The sequence below is a fragment of the Gossypium hirsutum genome, chromosome D09 (genome assembly GCF_007990345.1).
Source record: "Gossypium hirsutum isolate 1008001.06 chromosome D09, Gossypium_hirsutum_v2.1, whole genome shotgun sequence".
Taxonomy (NCBI): domain Eukaryota; kingdom Viridiplantae; phylum Streptophyta; class Magnoliopsida; order Malvales; family Malvaceae; genus Gossypium; species Gossypium hirsutum.
This window is the reverse complement of record NC_053445.1, coordinates 49,130,124-49,154,610: the sequence shown is the minus strand read 5'-3', so window position 1 is coordinate 49,154,610 and position 24,487 is coordinate 49,130,124. Positions and strand designations below refer to the sequence as shown.

General features: G+C 30.7%; 2 protein-coding genes across 5 annotated transcripts; both read right to left on the bottom strand.

Moving 5' to 3' along the window:
• Nucleotides 1-37: 37 nt before the first annotated feature.
• On the bottom strand, nt 38-2,617 carry LOC107890713 (cyclin-dependent kinase E-1). Of its 4 annotated transcripts, none has more exons than XM_016815242.2 (3): nt 2,344-2,616; nt 2,100-2,245; nt 38-1,676 (listed from the first exon to the last, which is right to left on the bottom strand). In XM_016815242.2, exon 3 carries the CDS (start codon nt 1,574-1,576, stop codon nt 134-136), a length of 1,443 nt encoding a protein of 480 aa, XP_016670731.1. In that variant the 5' UTR covers nt 1,577-1,676; nt 2,100-2,245; nt 2,344-2,616; the 3' UTR covers nt 38-133. The 4 variants fall into 4 exon arrangements, with proteins under 4 accessions (XP_016670731.1, XP_016670730.1, XP_016670732.1 ...); XM_016815241.2 differs by having other exon boundaries at nt 2,100-2,242; XM_016815243.2 differs by having other exon boundaries at nt 2,100-2,214.
• A 1,362-nt stretch (nt 2,618-3,979) lies between these two features.
• On the bottom strand, nt 3,980-7,199 carry LOC107890712 (protein KINESIN LIGHT CHAIN-RELATED 1). Its single transcript, XM_016815240.2, has 3 exons — nt 6,095-7,199; nt 4,647-5,555; nt 3,980-4,480 (listed from the first exon to the last, which is right to left on the bottom strand). The coding sequence occupies exons 1-3, from the start codon at nt 6,703-6,705 to the stop codon at nt 4,252-4,254; spliced, it is 1,749 nt and encodes a 582-aa protein (XP_016670729.1). The 5' UTR covers nt 6,706-7,199; the 3' UTR covers nt 3,980-4,251.
• Nucleotides 7,200-24,487: the final 17,288 nt, after the last annotated feature.

The following is a 24,487-nucleotide window of genomic DNA, read 5'->3' as shown; positions in this document are numbered from 1 at the left end:
AGATCTATAGATCTCGCACAAGTCAATGGGCTATAAATTCCATGAAATAAGTTTAATAATATACTGAAATTGAAAGAATACAACACTGTACTCAATTACATTCAGATGATTAACATATCAGAAGTTAATTTTCTTACATGCGTCTTGATTTTTGCTGCGGAGGGTATCCAGTCAAGCCCATTCCTGGATCTTTCCTTCTCAACTGTTGCTGCTGATGAGCTTGGGCAGCAAGATTTCGTTGCATTGGCATGCCTCCTGGATTTATTCCACCACCCACTCCAGCCTGTGATGAGAAATTATAAGCCATAATGCCCTGTGGCATTCTCTGCATGGGAGGAGGTGGCATGGGCCGATTCACAGATCCATTTCTCCCTACATGGGCACCCATGCCACCAGCTACATTTCCAGATGACACAGGTTGCGGTGGTTGCTGAATGCTGGTTGTCCCTTCAAAATCAGTATTCTGGTCCACCGGACGAGTAGGATAATTGACTATTTTCTCTCCTGGTTGGCTGGGTACCAGTGCATTGCGACCTGGTAAGGGCTCAATTCTGAAGTACTCATGCTCTAAGGCCTGTGCAGCAGTTATACGCTTACGAGGATCATATTCAAGCATCCTAGATAAAAGGTCAAATGCAGGACTCTTCGGAGAAAGATGAACAACACTGTGAAGTCCAGCATTTTCGTATTTGTGTGATTGAATGTGCTGCACATCTGATTGCCAATGTGGAAGACTTGCAAGCGTAGGCCACTTTTCCAGGGTGGGATGGCCTAAGATCTTAAATATCTTGTCCAGCTGATCCAGTTGAAAAGGATTTGGTGTAGATTTGGCTTCTGCACCTTGAAAAAGTGGCTTCAAAGTCAAAAGCTCAGCAAAAATACATCCAACAGCCCACATATCAACTGCACTGGTATAGTGCTTTGCACCAAGAAGCAATTCAGGTGCACGGTACCAAATAGTTACAACTACACCATTTTCAGATAATGGCTTCAAGGGAGCTTGATAAATCCTTGCAAGTCCAAAATCAGCAATTTTGACAACCCCTTGTTCTTCACCTTCACCCATAACCAATATATTTGACGGCTTTAGATCTCGATGTATGATCCAGTTGCCATGGAGATAGTTCAGTCCATTAAGCAGCTGCCAGAGCAATGACTTAACAGTGTATTGGTTCATGGCATGATTAACCTTGTCCCTGTGGTGCTTAATGATTTCATAGAGGTCATATTCAGCATAATCAAAAGCCAGGTATAATGACATATCTGCGTGATTAATGTGCACATTCACAAGCTTCACAACATTCTCGTGTGAAATCTCCCGGAGCAACATGATTTCTCGGATGGCAGTGGGGGAGACACCATCCCCATCCTTGGACTGCTTGAACTTCTTAATAGCAATGCATTTTCCACGGTTTGTCGGAGACTTGATTCTAGCAAGAAACACAAGACCATAAGTACCTTCACCAATTTTGCCGAGCAGATTGTACTGTTGCAGCCACTCCGGCTTCTCACTGTTGCTGGATGGAGTATTGTTGGCTGCAATGCCTCTGCCTGAGGTGTTATTTCCGTCTCCCATGTTTTCTGTGCTTTACAGCATTCAGTACCTAACTACCTTAAGAGAAGATGATAAGCTTGTGATGCCATTATATGTTATTGCAGTTCATAAATGTAATCCCCTGAAATTCATAGCAGCACAACAATGTCAAGAACCCATCAAATAGCTAAATAATTATCTCTAATTCTACAAAAGATTGACTTTTACCATTAAACACATAAATAGAGATCTCTCAGTAAAAGGGTAATCGGATTTAAGCCTCATCCAATTATCAAACGAGTTTCGTTTAACATCAAACAAAAGCTAAATAAGTTCAGTCATTGTTAAGAAACTTGATCAACTAAATAAAACGAGTGAAGAAGAGAGATTACGACTCAAATCATAGTTAGCTTCTGTAATTTCCTAAATTTAAAATTTCCTATTGCATTTTACCTAAGCACAACAAACGCCAAAATTATCTTCACAAAATCTTGAACAAATCCATATTTTCTCCACAATTATATCGACAAACAGATAAGAAATCTGAGGAAATAAAAAAAAATACCACAAAATTTGTTGACCAAGAACGACAACGGCATCGTCTCAGGCGTTTCAGGGCACGAGTTCAATGCAAAATCTACTGATTGGAAATCAGCTTGTCCACAAGCTTGAACTTTTCACTAAGTTTCATAGCAAAAGAAATTTGAACTTCTTGTATGAAAAATATCAGAATAAAATGACAGAAATTAGCAAAAAAAAAAAAGAAAAAAAAGAATCAGACTATTGAAATAAAACTGTCGCCTTATTACCTTTCAAGTTGGGGAAACTAGGGTTCCTCGAATTACTTTTAAAAGAATAAAAAATGACGCTGAAATTAAAACAACAATTTTAATTAATGTTTTGCCTGATTCCAGGATGAAGGGTCACCTGGAAGAGTAGGGAAAGTGGGGATTTTTAGTTGGGCAAATCGATTGGGAAAAAAGGGAGATTTATTTCCTAAAATATCAAAATAAATGAAAAGGATTTTTGAAAGTGCCGATCAAGTTAGTTTCAAATTACATAAAACTCCTTGGAGGAGTCCGTTTACTTTTTCCAGATGGGGTAACTGTATACATGTAATTTGCTGGGGTTATTCTGGGAGATTTTGTTGTCGGAGCGATGAAACGACATCGCATTTGTTGTTTGGTATTAAAATGTTTTGCATTGGACGAAAAGCCGCCAAGTACGAAATTAAAATGAGTAAAAGGAAATTGATTCCATGAAAATAGGGTTAAAACTGATATATGTTTTATATCTAAAAATTGTTACTTTTTTTAAATATTTTAGTGTATTTATTAATTTTTATTTATAATTTTTTTTAAAAATCATTAAGGATAAGATAACCACATTTTAAAAAATATATATCATTTAAGATAAAGAACCATTTTTTAAAAAAGAAACATGTATATAACATTTATCTCGCATAATTTTTAATTTCTCTCTTGTGGATTACCGAAATTCAAACAAATAAAGAAGGTAGTTAAAGAAACTTAAAGATTAATTTTGAGATTCGATAATAAATTTATTAAAAATATAACTCGGAGTAAGGAAAGATTCTATGAACCCATTATACCATCTCATATATATCTCGTTCCCATAAATGAATGTCATCTCCTTTTTCTCTTCATTAAATGCTATCTCAAAAGTTTTTACCCACCTAAAACCTACTTAGGGTTAAAAGGGTTTTTTGTTCAACGAGAAAGTGGATTTTAGCAAGATGGGTAGCTGGCTAATGGAGGGGCTAGATGAGCCTATAAAAGAACGAAAGAAGGGCCAAAGGGCGTTGGAGTTTGATCTCCAGAACATCTTTCTATGTTTAAGTTAGTACTGATACAAACAAAGAATAAAATTGGAGAGAGTCTCTTGCCCATTTTTAAGGTTTCTTAGATCTTACATACATTTTGTGCCCCGTGGGCTGAGCTGAACGAAGATATTATAGAAGTTCCCTAAATATGATGGAAGAGAGTGGTTTGAGGAGCATTGACGCTCTTAGGTGCTCTTTTGAAGGAGAGAGAGACCCTCTCGGTGACCTACGCATAGCACATACGGGTTTGAATGCCCTTAATGGGTTAGATTGGATTGGCAACATCATTTTCATTGTCAATTGTTGTTCTTTTATTCTGTGTCTAGGTTGGAATAGAGATGCTATACTCTATTAGTCAAATCAAAATTTTGGGATTGTAGAGGAGAGCCAAAGAGGAAAAGCAATGGTGATCATTATAACATTGTTAGATTTTTCCAAGGATGAAAGTGGCGTTGACACACTTTTGGCTGAATATCACGGATGAAATGTGAGTTTCATAAATAAAGTTCTAGTTGAATATCGTATTGCAACGGATGAAAGATGGAGGGACAGAGACTAAAAATCAAATTTAGTTGATACATTAGTTTACAATACAAAAGATATAGAAAGATATAATCAAATTTATTCACCCAAAGATTTATTCACTCAAACGAACATTCTTCTTTTCCAAATTTCAAGAGCACATCACAGACATTCAATAACACAAATAACAATAGTAAAAAGGTTAAGGGAAAAAAAATATGAAATCTTAAAGCTCCAAAAACAGAAAGCTCAAGAAATTACAACTTGTAACACTATACATGATCTTCCATGATACAGAATGTGGATATAAGTTGGAAAAACAGATTAGATACGACCTGGGAAATGCCTCCTTTCAAATTCTGAAACCCCATTTTTTCGTCCCCTCTTTCTTCGCCGTCCTCTTTGAGTTCGGATCGATGAGATTTTCCAGTGATTTTGCTTTTCTGTTGCGTGGCCTGCCCGCTTCTTTCAGGAGCTCAGCCAGCCTATTCTTTTCGTCTTCAAAATCAGGATTTGCTATTCCAAGTTTTTCTTCTCGTAATTTTAGTACATACTCCAATATCTCGATTGCATCTTCGACCCTGATTTTTATATCAGAAGATTAAGTAACTGAATTCTTGATATATATAACACTGTACTGTAAAAGCATATTACGCTATAACATTTAACAATACATGATGGAACTAGAATGGATAATAAGCTAGGTTGAATGGAATTTGACGCATTGTAGTTTAAAATATTAGTTACCTTCCCATAGCATCATAAGTTGCTGCAAGATTGCTGTATACTCCCAGGGTATCTTGATGACATGGGCCGCATTCTTGTTCGAGTATTGCTCGTGCTTCTTCAAACAACTCGGCAGCCTCGTCAATCTTGAATAATTGGACACAAGCCAAGCCCATCTGGTTCAAGACAACCCCAAAGAAGGCTGACTTCCTCTCCCCACTTGCTCTAAGCTTTGTTACTGCACTCTCAAAAGAGTTCCTTGACTCATCATACCTCCCAAGAATGTAAAACATCACCCCTATTCGAGCTTCAATTCCTGCAATTGTGCTTTGCTGACCGGGTTTGTCTTCCAACAACTTCATTGCTTTCTGCAAGAGCTTCAAAGCCTCCTCAGGCTCATCAACAGATTCATATATGGCTGAAATTTCGGTTAACCCACCAGCTATCTCTTCTGCTGTGGTTCCAGGCACGGGTTTTGCAAAGATCCTCAGGGCATTTTCACAATAGGACTTTGATTCTCGGAGCTTTCCTGTTCTGTGGTATAGATCCGCAAGTCGTACAAAGACGGAGGCAACTGAAGGGTGGTTGTCACCCTTTGATGATTTGAACACTGTTAGTGCCTTCTGGTAGGAGAAGATGGCCTCATCAAAGCGACATAGAGACATGTAAATATTGCCAATGCTGACATCAATTGAAGCTACTTCATTCTCCTGCTCATTGGCTATCATTGCCATGCTGGCTAGGACAAGGTGCTCAAGAGCCGCCTCGTAATCTCCCTTTGCCTCACATACGAGTGCCATCAACCTGCGGTCGGCTGCCTCTTCCAGCGATGCTGGTTCACTGTGTGCATGATGTATCTCAAGAGTTTTCTTGCACAATTCTTCAGCTTTATCAAATTGCATGGCTTGAACATGGGCCTCAGCCAAGTACCTATCATTTCCATTATTCATGAACAAAACTTGAACAATTTTATGCAAAAATACAAATAACCATTCCGGGGAAAACCAAGAAACAGAACAAATCAAACACCAAAAATCTCCGCAAGGAAAAATAAGTACATCCAACAAGAACTGACCTTCAATAGCATCCTGTATTTTAAGTTAAAACCTACGATCCATTCATTAATTACAGGGACAACAAACCATATTACACTCTACGAAGCACCATGGAAGAAGCAAATGGCTTGCAGGTTGCTACATGGTTTTAAGTTCATTACCTTTCTAGTTAAAAGTTTCATCCCTTATGGAATCAGAATAAAATTAGCCCTTTATTTCTTCCAGATTCCAGCAATCGGCCATATATATGGACATATAGACACTCATATATATATATGATTTGTATCAATACCTAGTAAACTATCCTATCTTTGTACCTCTTCGCAAAGAGTACATAGTTTGCGCTTCACCCTATTCAACAAACACCCAAAAGATCTCAAATCTGCTATAAATCTAGACAAAAACAATCCATACCTGCAAGTCTCGCCAACTCTGGCGTCGGTCTCTCCCAGAGCCTGGATCTGAATCTTTAGCCCTTGCTCATAGCACCCAATTGACTTCTCCGCTTGACCCAGCATTGAGTACGTATCCCCCAGCTGCATATGCCCCGAAAAGGCAGCCAACGCGTGATCCGGGCCCCGTTCCACATCCGGTACTTGAATCGCCTGCTCCAGCACCGGAACCGCCTCATCGAACCTCCCCAAGCTGCAATAAATCGCCGCCAGCACGTGCAAGCTCATCGCCAGATCCAAACTGGGCTCGCCTTCCACGGCGCATCTCTCGAAAGACTTCGCTGCTCGAATCGCATAGTCCAAAGCTTTAGTGGGACCCTCTCCAGAAGCAATGGTGTCTCGGGCCAACTTGAGCAAAAAAGGGCCGAGATCCGGGTTATCGAGTGAGGAATCATCCGGGTTGGGTGAGTCAGGGGGAGGCTTCTTTGCGGAGCGAGCTGGGGAAGCCTTGGATCGAGAAGGAGAAGGCGATGGAATCTTTTTGTTTGGGGTACGAACTGGATTATGAGACGGTGGCTCCGAAACTGTAATCCGTAGCGGAGGAGCATCTGGTGGAGATTTGAGACCCGGCATTGGATCCAAAAATAAAATAAAATCGAATTGGGAGATGAAAGAAAACTAGGATGATTTGATGAAGGAGAGAAATGAATTAAAAATTAAAATAAAAAAATAAAAATAAAGAACAGACTCTTATAAGATTAGAACAAGCCACCAGTAACCAATCTTGAGGGGGAGGTTTGAGCCAGGTCAGTGATGAGAGAGAGACTATAAAATATAAATGTAATTGAACGCGAGGACAAAACAGTAAATTGCGAACTGTCGTGTAAAATGTAATAAGCGGACAGTAACTGAAGTCCTCTGGGAATTTGACTTTGGCTGCATTCGACTTGCGTTCAGCTCACCACAACCAATACGCCGTATGCTCAAAGAAAGAAGTAGATATTGCCTGCCTGGCGTTGCGGGTTGCGGCAGTGCCCGGTAAGATTTGAGGGCATATATGTCTTTATATTTGTCAACTGTTCTGTTTTTGGCTTTTTCTGCCCTTTGCAACGGTCTCCGACCGACACCACCATTGAACGTTGGCTACGCCCTATAATGTATTTAAAAATTGCAACCTCTGTGTATATTCAATTTACTTTTATAAATTTAAGTAATATATATTTTAATTTTTATTTAATATTAACTTTTGAATATTTAATATCTAAATTAATTTATTTTTACGGATAATGAATTTAGATATTTAAATTTGTTATTTATTTTTTAAAATTTTTATTTAATTCTTTTATATATACTAAATTCAAATATTTAGTAGATTAATTATTTGTTAAATAATTTGATTTATTTGGATTCAAATAGATTTAATGATTACAATAAATAATTTTAGAGGAAAAATAATTTTAGATTTGAAATTTTATTTACAAATTCAAATTTTGTTTGATAAATTAAAAAAATTAAGGGTGGAAAAAATAAGTGTTTAAAAATTAAGTATTGAAAATGTAAGTACTAAAAATATATATTCTACATTTTATCTTTAAATTTTAAACATTTAACATTATTTTAAATAAAAGTCAAATTTTAAACTTAAAGTTTTTATAAGATAATATAATATTAAAATAAATAAAATTTAAACTAATTCCATTTAAGTGATAATTAATTTTATCTACTTGTCATTTTTCACACTTTTTTATAAAATAAATTTAATTGTATTACTTTTTTTATTGATAAAAGTCGAGGTCTTGAAATCTTGAGTATTTAGGTTTGAATATGAAATTTTGGTAGTATTGATAAAAATCAAAGTTTTGAAATCTTGAGCATTTAGGTTGGAATTTCACAATGTGTAAATATCATATATAAATTTTATTCAGATTTATATTGATCTAAATCTGAATGTAATTCGATTTCACGATGGATTCTAATTAACATATATTATTTATAAAAACCCAGACAGTAGTTCATAAAAATTTAGATTTAATTTATAAAATAACAGATGGATTAAATTGACTTGAATCGAAAGCCACCAAAACAATAAAAAATGCATCTGAGTACCCAAACATTAGTGTTTTTTATTTTTATTTTTTTCATTATTGGAAATTGGAACTTTAAAGTTGCTTTTGTTTAATTTAGCAGTTTGGTTCGCTGTATTAAATTCCCATGTTCCACACGACTTTCCTTAAGCTTACATAACCTTGTTCTTACTTCTTTTCTCTTATAGTAACCAATTAATATTCATTCATGGAGATTTTATCTCATATTATTTGTTGATGTTTCAGTTTTGTCTGTAAAACATATTCATCAAACATGGAGCATGGAATCAAAGCTCTATCTACCGGTCAACCCGATTTGTTCTTCTTCAATGTACACCATTAACATTAACCATGTTACTTGAATTCTAACATGAACATCCGATGTAAGTATGTTTAATTTTTCATAATCTTTTATTTATTAAAATAATATTTGAAGAATCATAACTTCATATAGCCAGCTGTTTCTAAGAAACGCCAGCCATTTTTGGATTCTGATATTCTCAATTTCAAGATATACTTCTTAGTTGTTGACTTGCAGTAGTTTTCAGATTCTTTATCCATGAAGGACAGATTGCCGTTGAAATACAGATTATTTACATCAATTCATAGCTTAAAAGCTAGTAATTATACTCAAACAACTTACAACTAAATAATAATAATAAACAGAAGAAAACAACGTATTGTAACATAATTATCACCCAATATTTTATGTTCAAAACCCACCAAAACATCATATTTTAGTAATACTTAACTGGCCTTTAGTTTAAATTGAAGTTCATCTGCCACCTCCAGCAGTTGATGTTGTTCCTGATTTCCTCGTGGCGGTCCGGGTTCGTGTTTTGGGTTCGAAGTGACTGGACCATAGTCCCTTTGGATGTCAACATTTAGTATCAGTTTCCTCATCTGCACTTGAACCGTGCCCTTCAAAGTGGAGCCATTATATATTCAGCAAAAGTATGACAATCTACGTTGCTTTAACTCTATTTTTTTCTTTTAAACATCTATAGTTTGACACCAATGTCAACATAGACTCAAGAGGATTCTTTAAATACATGAACTTAAAAAAAAAAAATCGAATATACCCGTGTTGGAGTGCATATCCGGACACGTTCAAGTCCGAGTAACATAGATGGAACAATGGTTTACACTAAAATTACAGTATAAAGTTATGAAATGTATATTTAAAAGATTATTCTGTTATGACAGATAAAAAGTTTGGATATATTTGCTGTTTAACTTCATTTGTTGCAGAGTTTGCAGCATAGTCCGAGCCCTTGTTTCCACCTGCAGAATATGGTAAAGCTTTGTTAATCATCGTTAAAACTGACCTGACTACTTCAACTTTGAATGCTTTGAAATGTTTGCTCACTGGTAAATGAATGGAGACAGACTAATAAGAAAAGGAGAATCATGGTTTTAGCACAAGAACCCATGTTGGATGTTGCCAATGGTGCTGTTAATTTGGAGGTGAAAAAAATGTAGATTTATATTGGTGGCGAAATGTTTAACACGTATGACCAAAAACTTTTAAAATATTAATATTTAAAAAATCCCGATTAACATAATCTAAAAACCTACTCAAAAGCTTTGTAGAATGAATATGAAAATGCGACATCCATTAGCAAATACCACTAAAGTCAAATGCACTCATTTCTGTCACCTCATAGAATTGAGGTTTTTTATCCTTGGGGAAATTATTGTGTAGCAACCGGAGTTTTGCATGCATCAATTAGCTCTCCATATATAGTCTTTTCTTATAGGTATAGTGTAACTTTCCATGGCTCAACAGTTTTCGTGAATGATCTTCTATTCTCTAAATTATATTTTAATATATATTCTAAAATATTAAATGTGTGTTGATACGACTAGTTTCAAATGAGTCAATAATTTCCATGCTCAAATTAACACCCAAATACATTTACTGCTAATTTGATCTCCAAATTGGTATGGTGCTTTTACATTTCGTTCTTTTTTAAATATGTATGTTTGGATATATGTGTGAAGATAATGATACTTCAATATCTTTCAAGTATTCCATTTGTTTCTAAAATAATTAAACATACACATGGTCATATTAAACTTTCCTAATCTTGTTTGAGTAATATATGTTATTTCTTGCTTACGTAATTATAGTATAAAACTATATGCAACTTTGTTGCTCTCACTCTTTCTATTTCTTAGCTCAAAATCTACTAAAAGTTTCTATGTAAAGTTAATTTTAGTCTCTTTATTAAAAATTATTCCATATCAGTATTTCTATATTGAAAATTTATTTAAATAATGACACTATTAAAATTTATCATTTAGTTACTCGCATCAAACTAATATTCTCATGACTGAGTTGACCCAACTAATCATATAAAAAAGAAATTGTGTCCCGTGTGGTTGAAAATATGTTAAAAATATGTTAAGTTTGTGTTTTCTTTAGCTGGACAATAGTTCAAAGATTGGTTGTGTTTTTTTATGGTCGGGTTGAGTCATGAATAAATTAATTGGGTGTAATATATTTTATTTAAATTATCATAGATTTAACACTAATTTTAACGGTGTCATGATTTAATAAAATTTTAATGTATAAAGACTCATTTGATTTAATATATGGATTAAAATGAACTATACAACTCTTATTAATAAACTTTGATTTTTTCTTGAAGTATTCCTATTTTACACTACATATTTGGAAACTAATGTAAGATTATGACATTTTTAAATACATGGAAAAAATGAAAAAAGAAATGAATATGCACACATCGAACGACTCTAATAAGTGAAGCAATTGCAAGGTAGGCTGCACTCATGAGTGTCCTATATATGTAGATCATAATACCGTATCACTTGGATCAGCAATGGCAATGTCTAATATTAAATTAATTAACCCTAGATGGGAGAAATGATGGTGATGTTCTTTCATCAAGGTGAAAAATAAACTGATCACTACTTGAAAACTTAGAAACAGATGGCTGCACTATCTAGTTTATAATTAAAAAGCTTAAAACAGCTGGCTAATCATGATTATTCCATACATTAGAGCTTTTTTTTACCTAATTAAAAGTTCTATTGATTTCTTTTATCTGGTTCCTTGTGAAAAAAATTGATGTCTATGCAAATCACAGATGAACTTGATTTGTCTTTTGAAGATTTGCAAATCAATCATTAGTAAATAAGTGTTCCGAATTATTTATATCAAATGATTGTTTATATTATTTGAATTTGAATCTACATTGAAAATAGGTTAAATACAAATATTATTTGAATTTGAATCTGCATGAAAACGGATTAAATACAAGTGAATGGAAATGGCCGTCATATTCACAATAAGTATAGCACCTTTGCTTAAATTGACTACTCAACCTTCCCACCTTAAGCTAAAAAGAAAAACAACTATACTTTTAATCAATCTGCTTAATCCTAAGTTTCATCTGGTTTACTTTTTATTTTTGGTGAACTTTAAATTGTAAGCTATTTTTAAAAAAACATAAAATTCAATCAAACTGAGCTTGACTAGATTCAATTAGACACCTCCTTCCTAATGAATAATGCATGAGAAAAAGGTGAAATGCTGTGTTTGTCAATATATGAACCAGCAAGTGAGGTATGAGGAAATAGCAGCAAAGCAGGTGGGTATAATGCAGGAACAGCACATGGTTTCCCAAAGTCAAAGCAATATTATTTGTTGCAAGGGTCCATCATTGAGGGATTTGCCTCCAAAAGAAAGCCCAAGGAAAGTGCGAATCATGATTATTTAGGGTGGACAGTGATGATTTCTCACTCACCTCCCCAATCCCTATCTTCTTAACCCAACGCTTCTTTTTCTAAATCTTGATTGAAATTTCATTCTCTGCCTATTTAATACTCTATATGTGTAAAATGGCAACGGCCAAAGATGCAACTATTTCTCATATAGGATTCTAATCTCTTGGAGACTGTTCAATGTCACAGGATTTTCAACTTGATAAATAATCATGCAAGAAACAGAAATCTGATCATCGTTTAAAGCCAAAGATTTTGGATTAAATTGTGAAGATTTACTAAATCCCAATTTTTTCCGAAAATCTTAGGATGGTAATATGATATCATGGATAATTGTGTTACAAGATGTTGATAATAATAATAAGTTAGTATTTGGAATATCACTTGTAATTGGATTTAGGTGTATTTTTTTATAATTACACAAGGATAGTAGATTTGAGTAATCATTATAATTGGTAGGTGTAGCCGAATTGGGTATAATTAAAGCATTTCAAACATACTTTTCAATTTTTAGGCGGTTGAGAATTAGAGTAATTGCATTGGTAATTATACTCAAATCCAATTTTAAAATTTTATTTTTATAAAAGTTATAAAAATTATATTATGAATATGAACACGTATAAGTGTTTAGGATGATTATGTCTAATTTTTTTTATATTATAAATCCTAGCAAATGATATTATACAATTTGTGTATTTTGTAAAGTTATAATAAAAATTATATTATTTAAATCTTAAAAAAATTTTAAAGTTATGGTCAAAAGTTTATTACAAAAAATAATTTACATGTTATAAAAGTGTTATAATATATTTATTAATAGAAAGTTATGGCCAAGTATAGACATAAATTATTTCTGTGTTCATGTTATGTATTATAAAAATAATACACTTATTCATAAAAAAAATTATAGTTTTTTTTATCATAATTTATTTATAAAAAATAACTTTCAAAAATTATAGTAAAAAAATATATTATTTACAATAAGTGTTATGAAAGCTTTGTATAATTTATAAATTTATAAATTTATAAATTATTTTTTATAAAGGTTATATATTATAGATTTAATATTAGTTTTACTTAATTTGTGTATTATAAAAAGGGATATAACCTAGCATCAAGTCTTTCTCCAAATTAAGTTTTTATAATTAAAGATATTGACTATTTGGACTTCGAACTCAAATATTATAATGTCAATGCTAATTATACAAGTAGAAAAAAAATTCTTGCACGATATCATGGGATATGATATCATCCGAGAGAATAGTGCTAGACACAATCACCATAAACAACTTACAAACTCTATAATTTGAAACATTCAAAGTTTCGGGTTGAGATAACATTTTTTATTTAGAGAATATATAAAATAGTTAATTCAGGGAATTAGCCATCAATTACAATGATGCCTCTGCAATATCCTGATGCAAAATTGATTTCACCAGTGGTGAATCGAAAACAAGCAGCCTAAAGGAATCCTCTGCACCCAATGTCGCCATATGATCCGCAACCTATTCGCGAACTTTGGTTGATAAAACATCTTCACTTCCCATTGTCTCACTAGCTTTGGTTGAGAAGACATTTGTTGTTTTAAAAACTATTTCTTATATTAACAAGGTCACCTTAGTATAGCATAAAAAACAAGATTGGATCGTACTAGCATGTTACATATTTTATAACTTCAATCATAAGTGGAGTTGTGATGATCCATATTTTATTAGTAATTGTATAATCAACTACTTTTTTATACTAGAATAATACTTATGATGTTTCGATTTTATTTTATTACTTATTTAAAAAATATTTTTATCATACTAATAATTTTTAAAAATTAAATTATATAAATGTATAATTACAATTTGTACTATCAAATATGACATAGAGAATTATCATGTAATTACACTCTGTCAACCAAACACGTCTAGGAAATTACAATTCTTTATAATTACAATAAAAAATAATTACTACTTTAATAATTACATTTTCATTCAACTAATCTATATTATCCAAATAAACATCTTCATTCTTAAATTTTTTAAAAACAATTTATAATCATTTGCATATACTTTCAATTTATTTATAATATTAAAGGGTTGAAAAACCTTGTATTGATCATGGGCGCTTACGAATTAAAATCTAATGTTTGAGAAACTCAACCTCTATATCATTATGTTCAATACCTGTCTTTCAATTTAAATTGTTATAAAGGAATCTTTTGATAATCAACTTCATCTCTTAATCATAATAAATTTATTAAAATCTTCATTACATCAACTTTGTTTCTTAATTTATTAAGATTGTCACCATATCAAATTAAAAATAAATTCATACTACATCATTAAATTCAAAAAACGCAACGTAGAAAACAATTCTTAATAATAATTAAGGTAACATATTTGTAAGATACTTTTATTGATGAATTGTATTAAAATTTTAAAAAATTTCACCACTATCTCTCGTTTTAGATCTATTCTAATAGTATATAATTTTTGAAACTATGCATATTTTTTTAATTTTGGCATATAATTTTTTTGTATTAGTTTTATATTTTGTTATTATTCCGTTATTCGGTTCAATTTATTTTTTTGTAATAGTGTTAAAAAAATGGTTGACATGTGGTGACAATTAGAATGTGTCACGTGACAATTAGGTTTATTTAAAATAAAAACATTAAATTAAAATTCAAAAGATAAAAAATTAGAAATTTAAATATTTAAATATTAAAAAATACCTTTGACTTTGGCTTACCATTCATCGACGTTGACCACCATTAACTTTGAATTTTAAATATTTTCATAAATATAAATTTTAAAAAAATATATTTTTAAAAATTGTTTATAAAATAACTTGTTTAAATTATTTATATATTATATATGATTTTTTTTCATTTTTAATCAATATAATATAAATAATATTAAAAAAAAGTTGATGTGTCATGTTTTAATAGGGCCACATGTACCAAAGTGAGAAAATAAATCATTAAGCCTAATTTTTATCTTCCACTTTTATTAAGAAATCAGAGATTTTTCACTAAATTAACCAAATAATGATTTATTTAGAAGTACTAGTATTTATCGGCTTCAACTCCACTATATTTCATAATTCTTATAAATTATCTTATATTATCAACGCATCATGTGCCGAGACTTAGGTCCGCTAATGTATGGTTTTAGGCTCGAGTTTACCTAATGTTTAAGTAAATCATCATTTGATCCACTCAAAGAAGCATTTTAGCTAACTTGTAGACACTCTAGAAAGCACACCAAGATAGTGCAAGTAAGCAAAGAGAGAGCTTAGAAGAACTCTATAGAAGTGTTATTAATCAACTCTAGTATGTACAAGTAATGGATGGTGCCTCCTTATTTATAGGCCAAAGCCCTCTTGATCTAATGACTACAAATAGTAAAAGTGCACGGTTGGATCATGGTCTCTAGATTCATCTATACAAGTCTATGCAATCTTAAAGTATTTTAGGGCATCTAGAATATTTTCTTTGGGTTTAAAAACCTTTTATCCCTTCAATGAGTTTTTAGATTAATTCAAACTTTTAACTCTTTTAACACATTTTAAGATAATTTGCTTGATTTTGGGAAACCTCTGGACTTTTCCTAACTTTGCCTTTGACATCTTAACGAGCCTGGAAGAGATGAGATGTTCTCTTACAGCATCTTAAATAACGAGTACTTTTTCTTGAAATTGTCCATTTAGCTCCATAAATCGTGACAACTTTCAGAATATATTGAATCGTCTCTTTATTGGCATTGGCTATCATGGTAGAATAGTCATCATTATCAATATCAGGTAAATTGAATACGACATTGATTGCTATCGATGATAGAGATAATTCCTTTTTTCGCACTTGGAGTGTTGTCAATGTTGGCGAATTCAAGTGAGCATAAAACTCTCTAACAATGTCTTCATTAGGAGAAGATCGGATATCACACAAAAACTTCCATCCTCGTTTCTCAACCATTTCTCGAATGAGTGTTGGCACATCATACTCATTATCAAGTTGAAAACTGTTTTTTAGAAACATGAGTTTTTTCTTGAATATTTTGATGTATCTTGCTTTTATTCTCAAAGTTCAAAACCAAGGTTGAAATTCAACATCTTGAATCTTTGAATTCTTCTTTTCCCGATTCATCTTAAAAAAAGAATAATCGAGACAAATATCACTTAGTAGAAAAGATAAATCCCAAAAATACCTTAAAGATGGGCTAGGGGCGGCAAATAGCAATTGTTGAAGGTTGAGAGATCGGTCACAAATCTCCAAGGGGATTTGCCGAAGAACACTATTGTTACTGTCGACAACAGTGACACTACAACTAGCAGACCGATCAATAGCACGTCCTGAAGAAAAAATTGAAGATATTTTGGTACGTGTTGATAAATTTATTTTTCCTACTGACTTTCTTATTTTAGATTATGAAGCAGATAAATAAGTCCCTATCATTTTGGGAAGACCTTTTCTAGTAATCGAAAGAACATTAATTGATGTTCAAATGGGAGAACTTACTATGCGAGTCCAAGATGATAAAGTAACCTTTAATGTTTTCAAAGCTATGAGATACCCTGATGCAGGAGAAAAATGTTTTGCTATGGATGAGACAGAATCATCAATTCTTACGGGTGCTTTGTTGGAACAACTCTTAGCACCAGAGATACTAAGTGGCGATGAAGAAGATGGAGATCAAGTTGAATTGGAAGTCAAATTGAAGGGATTCACTTCGCAACCCCATTTCAAATATTTGGAGTTGGAATCCTGTGAGTATGAGCAGTTGAAAGCCTCAACTGAAAAACCGCCCAAGCTAGTGATAATGGTACTTCCTTCTCACCTTAAATATATTTTTCTGAGTAACTCTTCTACTCTACTTGTGATTATTTCAGTTGAATTAATCAAATGTTAAGAAGAGAAGCTGATTAATGTCTTGAAGAAATTCAAAAGGACAAGCGGTTGGACGATAGCTGATATCCGAGTATAAACCTTTCTGTTTGCATGCATAAAATCATCTTGGAAGATGGTGAAAAAGGCACTATTAATGGTCAAAGAAGGTTAAACCCAATCATGAAAGAGATAGTTAAGAAGGAAATCATCAAGTGGTTAGATGCGGAAATCATTTACAGTTGTAAATATAATATTATAAGGTCTTAGGGTCCTAGCTGATATAGTGGCTTAATTTTTTGACATTGTGACATACTTATCTTATTGAAATATGACAACACAATCTATTTATATATCTATTTTTAAATTAATAAAAGATAATCTTAAATTTATAATAACTAGATTTTACACCCACTTTGCTTGGGATGTCAACCATTAATTATAGATAAACTTATAAAATAATTATTATATTTATGAAAATAAATTTAGAAATATAGTCAAATGAAATACAACAAATGGAGAAATCAAAACCTAAAATAATTATATAACTTGTCAAGTCCTTTAAATATTTCTAATGGATCCCTAAAAATAAATAATACAAATACACTCTCAAGTGATACAAATACAAGAAAAATAATTCAAATACAAGTTAAAAAAATCTACACAACATGATTAAATAGATAGTCCAAATATATATGTATATATATATAATAAATTAACTCATAATAAATTTATATAAAATTTAATTAGTACACATAATATGTATAAATAATAAACATTAATGTATATTAAATTAATTAACATATATGGGTATGCGATTATTATATAAATTAGTATAATAATATTAAAATATAAAATTAATATATTATATAATGCTGATAATGTTGTTCAAAGTAGAGGTGATCATGGGTCGGACCCAGAAAAATTTTCGGCCCGCGTCTTAGGCCTAGGCCTGGCCTGATCTGAAATATGGGCCTGAAATTTTGTCTAGGCCTGGCTCGAGAAAAAAGTTCCTAAGCCCGAGCCCGGCTCGGCCCGATCCTTTTTTTTTAGTAAACACCAAAATTGTATAAAAAACCTACAAAATATAATCAACCAACTAGGATATCCATATATTAACCAGTAACATATTTAATTTTATAACAAAATATAAATTGTAAGCTAAAATAAATTTTCAACAATTAGAAAGGAAGTATCCTAAAAAGCAACCGAAGAAACATCATCATCATTGTCCTCATCGTCCTTTTTGCAACCAATTTATTATATTCGAAAATGTATTTTAAAAATAAAAAAAGTATTTTAAAAATACTTTAAAATAAAAAAATAAAAAATAAATATTTATTATATATATTTATTATATAAATATTAAATGTCTAATGGGAAATGGGAAATATATTTTAAAAATAAATATATATTTATTATATATTCAGGCCGGACCCAGACCAAAAAAGTTTTGCCTGAGGCCCGGCCCGTTTTCCAAAAGGGCCTCATTTTTGTCCAAACTCATATTTCGGGCATATATTTTTACCCGAACCCTCCCATATTTCGGGTGGACCATCGGGCCGGGCCGCTCAACCCATGATCACCTCTACTTCAAAGCCTGTCTATTTATTAATCAATATTATACGTACAATTTATTAATTTCAGTTTCTTATTTAAAATGAATTCAAATTAATGATGAGTAATTATATTAAATATATATTTTTTAATAAAAAAATATTTTAATTACCATACTATTTAATAATTAAAATACAGTTAATTTCTTTACCAAATAATCTAAAAATATTAAAATTTATGTTTGGTAAAAATTTTAAAACAACGGGTACGATAATTATGTTTTAAATTACTAATATTTTATTTTACAAATTTTTTACCACACTATTTTAAAAATTCAAATATTACCATTTAAAAAAAAGGTTAAAATATAAATTTATCATTCAAAATCTTCATTATACTTTATTTATATTGATATTTGTAATTACTTTTTTTTTTGAAAATATGAGTAAATTTGATACTCGTTTTTATGTTATTGAATTTTACTACTAAACTTTTAAATTTATTAATTTTTACCACAAAATTTTATTTTTTTAATTAAATTCTTACTCAATATTAATTTTGAAGATTTGAAAATAAATTTTAATAATAAAACTTTTTTCAAATATTTTATTTCAATAGTTAATAATAAGTCAATTTATAAAATATCAAAAAAAAATTTATCTTAGAATTTTTAAATTAATGAAATAAATACTTGAAAATTAATATATATATATATATAAAGTAAATTTATTTTTATATAATAACTGTTTTTGTTAATTTTGACATTATAATGTTTTACTAAGTGATGTTAAATATTAAAATAAAATACAAAAGAATTTAATTTAAATTAAAATTCAGTAGAAATTTTCAATCAAAAATAAAAATTTAAAGATAAAATTCAATCAAATAAATGTAAAGTGATAAATTTTAATTTAGAGTTAAAGCATAGTGGTAATTTTATAAGTACAATGATGAATATGAATTAAAGTGAATATAATGGCAGTTTTCAAATTCAGACAATTTTGCACATAAAAAATATATTTTTAAAGTTTAGTGGTAAACTTTTTAAAAAAAAATTACAATAAATTTTATTAATGCATACAATCAAATCCTACATTACACTAGTAAAAGAACTAATTTAAAATATATCTAATACTTGAATTCAATAGTGAAAATTACTGAAAATAAAGTTTTGATTGCAATTATTTCATATATTGGATTTTATTTTTTAAAATGGTTGAATATTTGCAGTGACTGCATTTGATTCTTTCTTGGCTCGCCGGAACGTTGTTAATGTTATCAACCTAAGCTGTTTTCAGCATATTTGCTGTTGTCTCCCTATTCCTTGGTCATCTTCTTGCCTTTGAATTCTCATGTGTATTCTGGAATTTGATATTTTCACTCAAGAAATATGTACTTAGATATCAAAATGTTTAGTCTTAACTCGTTCTTCAGAGTGTAAAAGGGACGTTTTCCGGTGCCAATGGCTCCCCACTTTGCGAGAGTTGGGGGAGGACCGTTTATCCTACGGTGCCTTCCTCTTTTGTTTCGCTTGTTTCTGAAACTTGAAATGAATCAAGAATGTACAATCTTATATTCACTTGCTAAGGAAAATTATCTAATAAACCATGGTAAGATGGATGCAGGCACCTATGCCTGGCATAAAGAGGCCTCTACTTTGCTGAGTAAGAAAAAGGAGAAAATGGGAAGAGCGAGTTTCTATTCCATTGCCTTCTTTAGCAAATTGAGTGAGTGAACCTCTCCATATGATCTAGGGCTCTAGTTTTTACAAGTAGTGTTGCTATTTTTGTTCTAATCTAATGCTTAAAACATCATCTAGCATGAATGTTGAACTTTACCGGTTATTTTTGTCTCCATGATCCCTCCAACAAAGCAGCATGAATACACAACGGCGAATTATGTAGAACCTTGCTCTCTTTCCCCTCAAAATCTTACTCTTTGATACCTCAACTCTGGCTTGCTTTTGTGGAGGCATTTTCCATCAACTTCGAGACTGTTTTGCTTTTTGCTTGCAGTACTTTATGCCTGGTTTATTTGCTTATATAATATGCTCTTCCTCTAGGAATCTCTCGTGTAGCAGTTACTAGAGTTCATTTCAGTTTCCTTGGAAATCAGTAAATAATTGGTGGAAAGGCCTTAGGACTTGAGGTTGCTTTTACATTGAACCAGTTAGCTGCTTTTTGGATCTGAAGTACTTCAACCTTGGTTTTTCATCCGGACTTCCAGGTTATTTGTCTCTTGATCCAACCTTAGGGCACTCACTTTTTCCAGAATTTATTGCCAAGATGGCAAATGGAGCAAATAACGTTCTAGATAATTAAATAGTTTGAATATAGGATTATAAATTATTTTGTGTACACCTCTTGGACTATAGCCCCTAGCCAGGGATGTTTTTGCTTACACCTAAGGCACTTACATTAAGTTTGAATATAGAATTTATTGTCTCCATGAATATGAATATGTTCTCTTTGTTAATGAATACGGTTGTAAAAAGCTCAAGCTTGGGTATGATCTGCTGATGGGCTCCGATGATGATGAGTATGATCTGCTGCAGTCAGTGGTTCCAATTTCAGAATGCTCTGTGAACTGGAGCTTCATTGTGGAACTCAATGCGTTCTGAGGAGCATCCACCTCTTTGTTTAATGATAAATTAGATTGAAATTAAGACTTATACTACAATCATATTAGGTTAAGGTAAAAAATTTTAATTCCATAAAAGCAGAGTTTAAATACTGTTGTATATCTTTTTCTTTTTTATTCTTCAACTTTTTTAATATTCTAAATTACAATTTAAAAGCTTGCGTAAAACGAATGATGATCTTGTTATATAAAATAAATTTTCAGAATAATTTGTTGGATGATCTTATTATATTTAAATTTATTCAATAATGGATTGTATTTGTGAACTTTTTTGAGAAAAAAAGTATTTGTAAAGTTTATGGATTAATAATTTATATTTTAATTTTTTTATCATATTTATTTGATATTTATAAAAAAATTCATATATATTATATATATTTTAAAAATATCATTAAATCCAAAACATACCAGAATTAATATATATACCAGTACCAATAGATCCATAGATACAATATTGTCTGTCTAGATTGAGATATTCTCGTGTTTTCAAGATTCAAGGATTTAAGAGTGAAATGATATCTTCAATATAATTATGTATTTGAAAGTTATAGAAATATAATTTTTAAATATTTATAAAATTCAGAACTTCACGCATATTTAATAAATTAATGAATTTGAAAAAAAAATATGTACATATTTTAAAAAATATATTTTGTATGGCTTATGCTTTCTTTGTCAATAAAAAAAAATCATCATTGACATGGAAAGCATGCAACAAGAGAAAGGAAATCAAATGTTACACCCAACACCATATCATACTAATCAATTTGGAGGAAAGCTAAAATTAGTGATCCAATCGGTTTCATCATCGATTTTCCTCGTTTAAATAAAATAAAATTTATAAAAATTTAAAAAATTAACTCATTTTTTTAACTTAATTTATACTAATTTATAAATCAACCGACTTTTTAGTTTGTTTCGAACTAATGTACCAGCTGAGATTTGAAAAACCTTAGTTAAAACGGCTAAGGCCTGAAGGGTGAAAGGCATCGACCTGATCTGCGTAGAAAATGGCACCAACCTCCAGATCGTAGATTTCAACAGGTAGTAAACCAAGTCAAAGGTGTGGCATCCTAATATAGTGTTTTAAAATAAAAGATTTCAAATTGAAATTGGTGTATATCAAACTCATCACAGATTTAGTGGGTCCTTTCAGAAGATTTCTTCTTAGCTATCTGTTTAAAAAACAAACAAACCCTATGACTGTTTTCTGATCTGAAATTCCTTCTTAATTATCTATCTGAAATTTGTAGTATTTTCATTTACGATGACGTGGAATGCACTACCTAAAGCTCACATGCGGTCCACGTCAAAGATGGGTTTGAATCAGACGGCTGTGATTGGATTCCTTGCTTAGTTGGGTAGGGCTGGTGATGGAGCATCAGGCATGCGCAAGGAAATGGGGCCCATTCCCATAACACCCCCCTACTGCTGTGCTGTGAAGAGAATATTTCAATCATTATATTAAAATAAAAAGTAAAATTACTTTCAGATTCATTTATATCACATTCACTTATTATTGAATAATATAAATTTATAGTTATATTAGAGAGTAAGCTATAATATTCATTTCAAAAAAAAAATTTAAAACAACACGCAACAATTATAACAATAACTCATGATAAATAAGAAAAGTATTCAAACTAAATTAATAAACACATTTAATAATAATGATTAAAAAATAATTGTTGAAATTTAATTCAATTTTGTGTCTTCAAAAAACCATTGATTTAATGATAAAATTTGTTTTATACAATTTTAACTTATTAGTGCTAATAATCTCTAATTTTTTTAAATGTCATTAGATTGAATATACCGAACTAATAAGTCTTATTTATAAATCTAAACTTACATTTTAATTAGCATATAACTCTAATATTAATTAATTGATAATTAAGACGCCTTGAGTATGTTTGGTTGAATGAAAAAATGGAGAGATGGAATGAGGGAGTGGAAAAGCAGAAAGAAAATAAATTTTGAATGTGCTTGGTAGGAGGAGAAAGTGAGAGAGAAAAAGACAAAGGAATCCTTCCTATCTGGAATGACGAGAGAAGAGAAATTTATATTTTTTTAAATAGAAAGTTATGTGTTTGTTAGCTTAAAATTATGTATTTTTTAAGTGTTTTATTTTTTGTTCTTTTATTTTTCAACTCTATCAAACAATATGTGGAAATAAAATTATTATTTCTTTCAATTTTTTCATCTTTTCTATTAAGCACACCTATGGAAATAAAAATATATATTTTACATTTTCCTATTGTTCTACCCCTTCAATTTTCTATTTTTCTAATTTTTCTTCTGATCTATCCTGCAAAGCCTTAGAGTTCTATTCAAGAAAGAACTTTATTTTACATTAATAAAATTAACACAATTTTTTAACTAATAATTATAAATTCAAATATGATTATAATTATCATAGATTTTTGTATATTTTATGCTTAGAATTCTATAAAAGTAATACCTTTATTTCAAAATTAGTACAGCTTTCTTAGCTAATAATTATAAATTATAAATATAATTATTTTTAAAATTAATTTAGTAATATGATAGAAAATAAATGGTATTTTTATTGGTTCAAAAGTTAATAATTTAACGATCCAACAGTTGAATTTATCGATATAATTGTACTTGTCATTCATGTATATTTTCAAACCAATCCGATATTTCTATTATATCAGTAACAAATATATATTAATATTTATTGAATGGTTGGAAGTTTTTTACCTAAAACAAATAATTATAAAATTTTAATTTATATCAAATTTTAATATATATAAATTAAATATAAATATAATGGTTATGGTTGGGTTGTTGAAATATTAACAAAACAAAAAGATATGAAAAATTGTAAAGCTACCCTAATTTTTCATCGTGTAAGTGAATATCTCATCTTCCGCTATAAATTATAAATTCATGCATTTTACATTATAATTGTGTTTAAATTATATAAAATGCTGGCACGTTTTGGCTTTTCTTTGTCGTATTCATATCTTATTTTTAATCATTTTTTACATACATATCTTATGCAGCATTATGAAATTGTAATCAGGCAAGCCAGCTGAAATCCAATCACTTAAATCATTTTGAAAAAAAAAACATGGGAAACTTTATAATATATTTTTAGATGTTTAGGTTTTGCTTGGTAGAGTGAAAAGAAAATTAGAATGATGAAAAATAATATAATGTAAATATTTTTTAAAAAATAATATGGGCGAGTCTAAAATAGGCTTGTGTTAAATCTTTTGCAAATATGGGAGAATTTGTGTAAAATTTTAGATCTAGATTTTAGGTCGGCCTGAGCTTGAGCAAACATAAAATATGTTAATATCATGCTTCGGCCTGATTTATGAGCACCACTAATTTTAAACTGATATGTACTTATTTCTCAATTTCTCTCCTCTCATCTTTCGAATTTGAAAGGATTAATTTTTGTGCATTAAGATAGAAAATTATCATCTCTCATATTTTATTTCCTCTCACTCTTCTCTCACACCAAGCACTAAGGGTG

What these genes read in the sequence shown, in the direction of transcription:
- LOC107890713 (XM_016815244.2), bottom strand. Translation starts at nt 1,576, where the DNA reads ATGGGAGACGGAAATAACACCTCAGGCAGAGGCATTGCAGCCAACAAT.
- LOC107890712 (XM_016815240.2), bottom strand. Translation starts at nt 6,705, where the DNA reads ATGCCGGGTCTCAAATCTCCACCAGATGCTCCTCCGCTACGGATTACA. An exon ending in AGAGTTGGCGAGACTTGCAG is followed by an intron (nt 5,556 to 6,094) that starts GTATGGATTGTT and finishes TGGAAATGATAG; the next exon opens with GTACTTGGCTGAGGCCCATG. An exon ending in ACTTATGATGCTATGGGAAG is followed by an intron (nt 4,481 to 4,646) that starts GTAACTAATATT and finishes TATAAAAATCAG; the next exon opens with GGTCGAAGATGCAATCGAGA.